The sequence below is a fragment of the Hemiscyllium ocellatum genome, unplaced genomic scaffold (genome assembly GCF_020745735.1).
Source record: "Hemiscyllium ocellatum isolate sHemOce1 unplaced genomic scaffold, sHemOce1.pat.X.cur. scaffold_3348_pat_ctg1, whole genome shotgun sequence".
In the NCBI taxonomy this organism is placed as follows: domain Eukaryota; kingdom Metazoa; phylum Chordata; class Chondrichthyes; order Orectolobiformes; family Hemiscylliidae; genus Hemiscyllium; species Hemiscyllium ocellatum.
Genome location: NW_026868390.1, coordinates 1 through 11,300, shown reverse-complemented (window position 1 = coordinate 11,300; position 11,300 = coordinate 1). Strand labels below are relative to the sequence as shown.

General features: G+C 63.4%; 1 protein-coding gene across 1 annotated transcript; it reads left to right on the top strand.

Moving 5' to 3' along the window:
- Positions 1-6,675: 6,675 nt before the first annotated feature.
- Positions 6,676-11,254, top strand: LOC132813140 (igLON family member 5-like; the record flags this gene model as incomplete). Its single annotated transcript, XM_060823081.1, has 4 exons — positions 6,676-6,737; positions 7,612-7,844; positions 8,250-8,375; positions 11,120-11,254. Coding segments are annotated over exons 1-4 (556 nt in total), but the record flags the coding sequence as incomplete, so codon positions are not given.
- Positions 11,255-11,300: the final 46 nt, after the last annotated feature.

Sequence of the window (11,300 nt, the reverse complement as noted above, 5' to 3'; positions counted from 1 at the left end):
CTCTCGGTGTCAGTGCGGCTCTCCCTCGGTGACAGTGCGGCTCTCCCTCGGCGACAGTGCGGCTCTCCCTCGGCGACAGTGCGGCTCTCCCTCGGCACTGACGGTCGGCGACAGTGCGGCCCTCCCTCGGCGACAGTGCGGCTCTCCCTCGGCACTGACCCTCGGTGACAGTGCGGCCCTCCCTCGGTGACAGTGCGGCACTCCCTCGGTGACAGTGCGGCCCTCCCTCGGTGACAGTCCGGCTCTCCCTCGGTGACAGTGCGGCTCACCCTCGGCACTGACCCTCGGTGACAGTGTGGCTCTCCCTCGGCACTGACCCTCGGTGACAGTGCGGCTCTCCCTCGGTGACAGTGCGGCTCTCCCTCGGTGACAGTGTGGCTCTCCCTCGGCGCTGACCCTCGGTGACAGTGCGGCCCTCCCTCGGCGACAGTGCGGCCCTCCCTCGGCGCTGACCCTCGGCGACAGTGCGGCCCTCCCTCGGCGACAGTACGGCCCTCCCTCGGCGCTGACCCTCGGCGACAGTGCGGCTCTCCCTCGGTGACAGTGCGGCCCTCCCGCGGTGTCAGTGCGGCTCTCCCTCAGCGACAGTGCGGGTCTCCCTCAGTGACAGTGCGGCTCTCCCTCGGCACTGACCCTCCGCGACAGTGCGGCTCTCCCTCGGCGACAGTGCGGCTCTCCCTCGGCACTGACGGTCGGTGACAGTGCGGCCCTCCCTCGGCGACAGTGCGGCCCTCCCTCGGCGACAGTGCGGCTCTCCCTCGGCACTGACCCTCGGTGACAGTGCGGCTCTCCCTCGGTGACAGTGCGGCTCTCCCTCGGCACTGACCCTCGGTGACAGTGCGGCTCTCCCTCGGCACTGACCCTCGGTGACAGTGCGGCTCTCCCTCGGTGACAGTGCGGCTCTCCCTCGGCGCTGACCCTCAGTGACAGTGCGGCCCTCCCTCGGTGACAGTGCGGCCCTCCCACGGCGACAGTGCGGCCCTCCCTCGGCGACAGTGCGGCTCTCCCTCGGCGACAGTGCGGCACTCCCTCGGTGACAGTGCGTCTCTCCCTCGGTGACAGAGCGTCTCTCCCTCGGCACTGACCCTCGGTGACAGTGCGGCCCTCCCTCGGCGACAGTGCGGCCCTCCCTCGGCGACAGTGCGGCTCTCTCTCGGTGACAGTGCGGCTCTCCCTCAGCGACAGTGCGGCTCTCCCTCAGCGCTGACCCTCGGTGACTGTGCGGCTCTCCCTCAGCGCTGATCCTCGGTGACAGTGCGGCCCTCCCTCGGTGACAGTGCGGCCCTCCCTCGGTGACAGTGCGGCCCTCCCTCGGCGACAGTGTGGCCCTCCCTCGGCGACAGGGCGGCCCTCCCTCGGCGACAGTGCGGCCCTCCCTCGGTGACAGTGCGGCCCTCCCTCGGTGACAGTGCGTCCCTCCCTCGGTGACAGTGCGGCTCTCCCTCAGCGCTGACCCTCGGTGACAGTGCGGCTCTCCCTCGGCGACAGTGCGGCCCTCCCTCGGTGACAGTGCGGCCCTCCCTCGGTGACAGTGCGGCCCTCCCTCGGTGACAGTGCGGCTCCCTCGGCGACAGTGCGGCTCTCCCTCGGTGACAGTGCGGCTCTCCCTTGGCACTCACCCTCGGTGACAGTGCGGCTCTCCCTCGGCACTGACCCTCGGCGACAGTGCGGCTCTCCCTCGGCGACAGTGCGGCTCTCCCTCGGCGACAGTGCGGCTCTCCCTCGGCGACAGCGCGGCTCTCCCTCGGCGACAGTGCGGCTCTCCCTCGGCGACAGTGTGGCCCTCCCTCGGCGACAGTGCGGCTCTCCCTCCGCGCTGACCCTCGGTGACAGTGCGGCCCTCCCTCGGTGCCAGTGCGGCCCTCCCTCGGTGCCAGTGCGGCCCTCGGTGACAGTGCGGCCCTCCCTCGGTGACAGTCCGGCTCTCCCTCGGTGACAGTGCGGCTCACCCTCGGCACTGACCCTCGGTGACAGTGTGGCTCTCCCTCAGCACTGACCCTCGGTGACAGTGCGGCTCTCCCTCGGTGACAGTGCGGCTCTCCCTCGGCGACAGTGCGTCTCTCCCTCGGCGACAGTGCGGCCCTCCCTCGGCGACAGTGCGGCCCTCCCTTGGCGCTGACCCTCGGCGACAGTGCGGCTCTCCCTCGACGACAGTGTGGCTCTCCCTCGGCGCTGACCCTCGGTGACAGTGCGGCCCACCCTCGGTGTCAGTGCGGCCCTCCCTCGGTGACAGTGCGGCTCTCCATCGGCGCTGACCCTCGGTGACAGTGCGGCCCTCCCTCGGTGACAGTGCGGCCCTCCCTCGGTGACAGTCCGGCTCTCCCTCGGTGACAGTGCGGCTCACCCTCGGCACTGACCCTCGGTGACAGTGTGGCTCTCCCTCGGCACTGACCCTCGGTGACAGTGCGGCTCTCCCTCGGTGACAGTGCGGCTCTCCCTCGGTGACAGTGTGGCTCTCCCTCGGCACTGACCCTCGGTGACAGTGCGGCCCTCCCTCGGCGACAGTGCGGACCTCCCTCGGCGCTGACCCTCGGCGACAGTGCGGCCCTCCCTCGGCGACAGTGCGGCCCTCCCTCGGCGCTGACCCTCGGCGACAGTGCGGCTCTCCCTCGGTGACAGTGCGGCCCTCCCGCGGTGTCAGTGCGGCTCTCCCTCAGCGACAGTGCGGGTCTCTCTCGGTGTCAGTGCGGCTCTCCCTCGGTGACAGTGCGGCTCTCCCTCGGCGACAGTGCGGCTCTCCCTCGGCGACAGTGCGGCTCTCCCTCGGCACTGACGGTCGGCGACAGTGCGGCCCTCCCTCGGCGACAGTGCGGCTCTCCCTCGGCACTGACCCTCGGTGACAGTGCGGCCCTCCCTCGGTGACAGTGCGGCACTCCCTCGGTGACAGTGCGGCCCTCCCTCGGTGACAGTCCGGCTCTCCCTCGGTGACAGTGCGGCTCACCCTCGGCACTGACCCTCGGTGACAGTGTGGCTCTCCCTCGGCACTGACCCTCGGTGACAGTGCGGCTCTCCCTCGGTGACAGTGCGGCTCTCCCTCGGTGACAGTGTGGCTCTCCCTCGGCGCTGACCCTCGGTGACAGTGCGGCCCTCCCTCGGCGACAGTGCGGCCCTCCCTCGGCGCTGACCCTCGGCGACAGTGCGGCCCTCCCTCGGCGACAGTACGGCCCTCCCTCGGCGCTGACCCTCGGCGACAGTGCGGCTCTCCCTCGGTGACAGTGCGGCCCTCCCGCGGTGTCAGTGCGGCTCTCCCTCAGCGACAGTGCGGGTCTCCCTCAGTGACAGTGCGGCTCTCCCTCGGCACTGACCCTCCGCGACAGTGCGGCTCTCCCTCGGCGACAGTGCGGCTCTCCCTCGGCACTGACGGTCGGTGACAGTGCGGCCCTCCCTCGGCGACAGTGCGGCCCTCCCTCGGCGACAGTGCGGCTCTCCCTCGGCACTGACCCTCGGTGACAGTGCGGCTCTCCCTCGGTGACAGTGCGGCTCTCCCTCGGCACTAACCCTCGGTGACAGTGCGGCTCTCCCTCGGCACTGACCCTCGGTGACAGTGCGGCTCTCCCTCGGTGACAGTGCGGCTCTCCCTCGGCGCTGACCCTCAGTGACAGTGCGGCCCTCCCTCGGTGACAGTGCGGCCCTCCCACGGCGACAGTGCGGCCCTCCCTCGGCGACAGTGCGGCTCTCCCTCGGCGACAGTGCGGCACTCCCTCGGTGACAGTGCGTCTCTCCCTCGGTGACAGAGCGTCTCTCCCTCGGCACTGACCCTCGGCGACAGTGCGGCCCTCCCTCGGCGACAGTGCGGCCCTCCCTCGGCACTGACCCTCGGTGACAGAGCGTCTCTCCCTCGGCACTGACCCTCGGTGACAGTGCGGCTCTCCCTCGGCACTGACCCTCGGCGACAGTGCGGCCCTCCCTCGGCGACAGTGCGGCCCTCCCTCGGCGACAGTGCGGCTCTCCCTCGGCGCTGACCCTCGGTGACAGTGCGGCTTGCCCTCGGTGACAGTGCGTCTCTCCCTCGGCACTGACCCTCGGTGACAGTGCGGCTCTCCCTCGGCACTGACCCTCGGTGACAGTGCGGCTCTCCCTCGGTGACAGTGCGGCCCTCCCTCGGTGACAGTGCGGCCCTCCCTCGGTGACAGTGCGGCCCTCCTTCGGCGACAGTGCGGCCCTCCCTCGGCGACAGTGCGGCCCTCCCTCGGTGACAGTGCGGCTCTCCCTCTGTGACAGTGCGGCCCTCCCTCGGTGAGTGTGCGGCCCTCCCTTGGTGACAGTGCGTCTTTCCCTCGGCGTCAGTGCGGCTCTCCCTTGGTGACAGTGCGGCTCTCCCTCGGCACTGACCCGCGGTGACAGTGCGGCCCTCCCTCGGCGCTGACCCTCGGCGACAGTGCGGCCCTCCCTCGGTGACAGTGCGGCCCTCCCTCGGTGACAGTGCGGCCCTCCCTCGGTGACAGTTCGGCTCTCCCTTGGTGACAGTGCGGCCCTCCCTCGGTGACAGTGCGGCCCTCACTCGGTGGCAGTTCAGCTCTCCCTCGGTGACAGTTCGGCTCTCTCTCGTTGACAGTGCGTCTCTCCCTCGGCGGCAGTGCGGCTCTCCCTCGGCGACAGTGCGGCTCTCCCTCGGCGACAGTGCAGCTCTCCCTCGGCGACAGTGCGGCCCTCCCTCGGTGACAGTGCGTCGCTCCCTCGGGGACAGTGCGGCTCTCCCTCGGTGACAGTGCGTCGCACCCTCGGTGACAGTGCGTCGCTCCCTCGGTGACAGTGCGGCCCTCCCTCGGCGACAGTGCGGCCCTCCCTCGGCGAGAGTGCGGCCCTCCCTCGGCGCTGACCCTCGGTGACAGTGCGGCTCTCCCTCGGCGACAGTGCGGCTCTCCCTCGGCGACAGTGCGGCTCTCCCTCGGCGAGAGTGCGGCCCTCCCTCGGCGCTGACCCTCGGTGACAGTGCGGCTCTCCCTCGGCGACAGTGCGGCCCTCCCTCGGCGACAGTGCGGCTCTCCTTCGGTGACAGTGCGGCTCTCCCTCGGCGCTGACCCTCGGCGACAGTGCGGCTCTCCCTCGGCGCTGACCCTCGGCGACAGTGCGGCCCTCCCTCGGCGCTGACCCTCGGCGACAGTGCGGCTCTCCCTCGGCGACAGTGCGTCTCTCCCTCGGCGACAGTGCGTCTCTCCCTCGGCGACAGTGCATCTCTCCCTCGGCGACAGTGCGGCCCTCCCTCGGTGACAGTGCGGCCCTCCCTCGGTGACAGTGCGACTCTCCGTCGGTGACAGTGCGTCTCTCCCTCGGCGCTGACCCTCGGTGACAGTGCGGCTCTCCTTCGGTGACAGTGCGGCCCTCCCTCGGCGCTGACCCTCGGCGACAGTGCGGCCCTCCCTCGGCGACAGTGCGGCCCTCCCTCGGCGACAGTGCGGCCCTCCCTCGGCGTTGACCCTCGGTGACAGTGCGGCTCTCCCTCGGCGACAGTGCGGCCCTCCCTCGGCGACAGTGCGTCTCTCCCTCGGTGACAGTGCGTCTCTCCCTCGGCGACAGTGCGTCTCTCCCTCGGCGTCAGTGCGTCTCTCCCTCGGCGACAGTGCGGCTCTCCCTCGGCAACAGTGCGGCCCTCCCTCGGCGACAGTGCGTCTCTCCCTCGGCGACAGTGCGTCTCTCCCTCGGCGACAGTGCGTCTCTCCCTCGGTGACAGTGCGGCCCTCCCTCGGCGACAGTGCGGCCCTCCCTCGGCGCTGACCCTCGGCGACAGTGCGGCCCTCCCTCGGCGCTGACCCTCGGCGACGGTGCGGCCCTCCCTCGGCGACGGTGCGGCCCTCCCTCGGCGACAGTGCGGCCCTCCCTCGGCGACAGTGCGGCCCTCCCTCGGCGCTGACCCTCGGCGACAGTGCGGCTCTCCCTCGGCGCTGACCCTCGGCGACGGTGCGGCCCTCCCTCGGCGACGGTGCGGCCCTCCCTCGGCGACGGTGCGGCCCTCCCTCGGCGACAGTGCGGCCCTCCCTCGGCGACAGTGCGGCCCTCCCTCGGTGACAGTGCGGCCCTCCCTCTCTGTCTGCTCCGAGGTGGTGTGTAGTGAATGGGGCTGGGCGTTGGGGAGGGGGTGGGATGTTTTCCCCTTTACCCCAGTGACTGGGACAGTGCCGACGCCGGACTCTGAGTTAGCCGAAGGTAGTCGGGAGGAGGTGGTGGTCCGGGGAGGGTCCAGCCTGGATTGAGTGTGTGTGGGTCGGGGGGGGCCATGTGGGAAAGGCAGAGGATTGTATCATCGGAGAGTGATCAAAGGATCCTGGGGTCAGGGGAGGTAGGGGCATCTGGGAACCCCCCCCCATACCCCACCCCCGGAATGATTCCCAAGATGGCGGGATGGGGGTCTCTGACTGATGAAGGGAAGGTGTGTTTCCTCCAGGCTCCCGCCCTCACCCCCGCCCCCACCCCACCCCGCGAGAATGGGGAGGGGGTGGTGTGGGTATGGACCGCACTGATGAAGGGGATCAGGAATTTCCCAACTGGGAAATGTGGGGAATAACAGGGAACGCGGGCTGAATGGTCTCCCATTGTTATAGCTGTCCTTCAATGTTGTTATCTCTCTCTCTCTCTCTCTCTCTCTGTGTTTGTCTCCCTCTGTCCCCCCCTCTGTCTCCCTCTCCCTCTCCCTCCCTCCTCCCCACCCCCACCCCTCCAGGTCTGATATCAGACGCTATGGAATTTATCCAGAGCTCAGACAATATTACCGTCTCCCAGGGACAGACAGCGATACTCAGGTGGGTCTGTCTCGGGGTGGGGTGGGGGTGGGGGGTGGGGGGTGGTCTGTCTCTTTCGGCATCTATATCTGCCACCTTTTCTGTCTCTTTCCCCATCTCTCCTCTCTGTCTCTATCTCCATAATTCCACATCTCTCTCTCTCTCTGTCTCTCACACTCTGTCCGTTTGCCTTTCTCAATCCTCCCTCCTTTACTTGCTCCTTCTTCCCCTCGCTCTTGCTCTCCCCACCCCTCCCTCCTTCTCTCTGTCGCTCTTTCTCAGTCTCTCTCTCTCTCTCTCTTTCTCTGTTTCTGTCTCTCTCTCTATGCCTCTCTCTCTCTCTGTCTCTCTCTCTGTGTCACTCTCTCTCACACTCTCTCTCTCTGTGTCACTCTCTCTCTCTCTGTTTGTCTCTCTCTCTATTCTCTCTGTCTCTCTCTCCGTCTCTCTCTGTGTGTCACTCTCTCTGTGTCACTCTCTCTCACACTCTCTCTCTCTGTCACTCTCTCTCTCTCTCTGTTTGTGTGCCTCTCTCTCTCTCTGTGTCACTCTCTCTCACACTCTCTCTCTCTGTGTCACTCTCTCTCTCTCTGTTTGTCTCTCTCTCTATTCTCTCTGTCTCTCTCTCTGTCTCTCTCTCTGTGTCACTCTCTCTCTGTGTCACTCTCTCTCACACACTCTCTCTCTGTTTGTCTCTCTCTCTATTCTCTCTGTCTCTCTCTGTCTCTCTCTCTGTGTCACTCTCTCTCTGTGTCACTCTCTCTCACACACTCTCTCTCTGTGTCACTCTCTCTCTCTATCTGTGTCTGTCTCTCTCTCTGTGTGCCTCTCTCTCTCTCTGTGCCTCTCTCTCTCTCACTCTCTCTCTCTCTCTGCCTGTCTCCCCCCCCCCCAGTTGTGACATTGACAGTAATGTGACGCGTGTAGCGTGGTTGAACCGATCCAGTATTATGTACGCGGGGAGAGACAAGTGGTCGATGGATCGGAGGGTGACGCTGGGAGCACACAGCCCCCTGGAGTACAGCATCGCAATCTCTCCTGTCGATGTTCATGATGAGGGACTCTATACCTGCTCGTACCAGACGCAAGACCAGCCGCACACCCTCCAGGTCTACCTCATCGTACAAGGTACCCAACCCCTACTGTCCCCCCCCTCTCCCTGGCCCTGGGGGGTTTGATGGGGGACAGTGTAGAGGGAGCTTTACTCTGTATCTAACCCAGTGCTGTCCCTGTCCTGGAGTGTTTGATGGGGGACAGTGTAGAGGGAGCTTTACTCTGTATCTAACCCTGTGCTGTCCCTGTCCTGGGAGTGTTTGATGGAGGACAGTGTAGAGGGAGCTTTACTCTGTATCTAACCCCTTGCAGTCCCTGTCCCTGGGAGTGTTTGATGGAGGACGGTGTAGAGGGAGCTTTACTCTGTATCTAACCCTCGTGCTGTCCCTGTCCCTGGGAGTGAGTTTATTGACTGCGCGATGGCCCTCCTGGTTGAATAGCTGTGCTGTCTGACCCTCCGTGTCTCTGCTGTCCCCTCAGTTCCCGCGCGGATTGTGAACATTACCTCCGAGGTGGTTGTGAACGAAGGCACCACCGTCCTCCTGTTGTGCCTGGCCATGGGACGTCCCGAGCCAGTGGTGACGTGGAAAAGAGTCACCTCCAAACGTAAGGGCAAGGGGTCGATGCCGAGGGGGGTGGGAGGTTGGGGGGGGGGGGGGGCGGGCACAGAGCCAGGGCTGGGAGGAACTCTCTGGGTCAAGCCGGTGTTGATAATCCCAAACCATCCCAGCTAGGCACAGGAGCGACATTCCCAGTATGCCCTGGGACACAACGTTCCCCTCTTGGTTATCTCTCATCAATCCGGAGATTCCAGCTTCAAACAAACAGTTAGAACATAGAACAATACAGCACAGAACAGGCCCTTCGGCCCACCATGTTGTGCCGAACATTTGTCCTAGCTTAAGCACCTATCCATGTACCTATCCAATTGCCGCTTAAAGGTCACCAATGATTCGGACTCTGCCACTCCCACGGGCAGCGCATTCCATGCCCCCACCACTCTCTGGGTAAAGAACCTACCCCTGACAACCCCCCATACCTTCCACCCTTCACCTTAAATTTATGTCCCCTTGTAACACTCTGTTGTACCCGGGAAAAAGTCTCTGACTGTCTACTCTATCTAGTCCCCTGATCGTCTTATAAACCTCTATCAAGTCACCCCTCATCCTTCGCCGTTCCAATGAGAAAAGGCCTAGCACTCTCAACCTATCCTCGTACGAGCTATTCTCCATTCCAGGCAACATCCTGGTAAATCTCCTCTGCGCCCTCTCCAAAGCTTCCACATCTTTCCTAAAATGAGGCAACCAGAACTGCACACAGTACTCCAAATGTGGCCTTACCAAGGTCCTATACAGCTGCAACATCACCTCATGACTCTTGAATTCAATCCTCTGCTAATGAATGCTAATACACCATAGGCCTTCTTACAAGCTCTATCCACCTGAGTGGCAACTTTCAAAGATCTATGTACATAGACCCCAAGATCCCTCTGCTCCTCCACCTGACTAAGAACCCTACCGTTAACCCTGTATTCCGCATTCTTATTTGTCCTTCCAAAATGGATAACCTCACACTTGACAGGGTTGAACTCCATCTGCCACTCCTCAGCCCAGCTCTGCATCATATCTAAGTCCCTTTGCAGCCGACAGCAGCCCTCCTCACTGTCCACAACTCCACCAATCTTCGTATCATCTGCAAATTTACTGACCCACCCTTTGACTCCCTCTTCCAAGTCATTAATAAACATTACAAACAGCAGAGGACCCAGAACTGATCCCTGCAGAACTCCACTTGTAGCTGGGCTCCAGGCTGAATATTTACCATCTACCACCACTCTCTAACGTCGACCGGTTAGCCAGTTTTCAATCCAACTGGCCAAACTTTCCTACTATCCCATGCCTCCTGACTTTCCGCATAAGCCTACCGTGGGGAACCTTATCAAATGCCTTACTAAAATCCATGTACACTACATCCACTGCTCTACCCTCATCCACACGCTTGGTCACCTCCTCAAAGAATTCAATAAGACTTGTAAGGCAAGACCTACCCCTCACAAATCCGTGCTGGCTGTCCCTAATCATGTTATGGCCCATCAGGACATCCCTCGGCTGGTGATCACTCTCTAATCCATGTTCACCGTTCCCCGCTCTCTCACACACAGAGACAGACACAGACACAGACAGGACAACACCTGGGTTCAATTCCCGACTCAGGCGACTGACTGTGTGGAGTTTGCACGTTCTCCCCCGTGTCTGCGTGGGTTTCCTCCGGGTGCTCCGGTTTCCTCCTACAGTCACAAAGATGTGCGGGTCAGGTGAATTGGCCATGCTAAATTGCCCGTAGTGTTAGGTAAGGGGTATATGTAGGGGTATGGGTGGGTTGCGCTTCGGCGGGTCGGTGTGGACTTGTTGGGCCGAAGGGCCTGTTTCCACACTGTAGGGAATCTAATCTAAACAAACCTGTCATTGGCCGAGGGACAGACTGGGAAGGCACTTACACAGATTTAGTCTTCACATGGGATGTGTGTGAATGGGAATACCACATCTCTGGGTTCATTCGACGACAGGGCCCACTCCCTCAGCACTGACCCTCCGACAGTGCCCACTCCCTCAGCACTGACCCTCCGACAGTGCCCACTCCCTCAGCACTGACCCTCCGACAGTGCCCACTCCCTCAGCACTGACCCTCCGACAGTGCCCACTCCCTCAGCACTGACCCTCCGACAGTGCCCGCTCCCTCAGCACTGACCCTCCGACAGTGCCCGCTACCTCAGCACTGACCCTCCGACAGTGCGGCACTCCCTCAGCACTGACCCTCCGACAGTGCCCACTCCCTCAGCACTGACCCCCTGACAGTGCCTGCACCCTCAGCACTGACCCTCCGACAGTACCCGCTTCTTCAGCACTGACCCTCCGACAGTGCCCACTCCCTCAGCACTGACCCTCTGAGAGAGAGGGGATAGCAGTCTCTCTCGCTCTCTGTCAGTGTCTGTCGGTTTGAGACTAAGAGAGTGTCTGAGAAAAATTGAGACTGTTTCGAGAGACCCAGACGTTCAGTGATCTGTATTGGACTAAAGACGGAGAGTTACAGAGATGGAGGTCGAGGGGTTGGGTCGGGAGATGGGAAGGAGAGAGAGAGAGAGAGAGAGATGGAGAGAGAGAGATGGGGAGACAGAGGGAGAGAGGGGGGATTTGAAGAGTGGGGGGGAGGGATTGGTGGGGGGAGAGTGTGAGTGGGGTTTGGAGAGTGAGAGAGACAGGGTAGAGGGAGCTGGGCGGTGTGGCTCCTGGTGCTGGGAGCTGGTCTATGGTAGTGAGTGCCTGGTGTGTGTGTGTGTGTGTCCATTGCAGAGAGCTCGGTGATTAATGACGGGGAATTCCTGGAGATCAGTCACATCCGACGGCAAGACGCTGGGGATTATGAGTGTGTCACCTCCAATGGGCTGGCCAAGCCTGACTCCCAGCGAGCACGGGTCATCGTCAACTGTGAGTAAGGACAGCCCCCTCACCGCGGGGAGAGAGATCCAGGGGG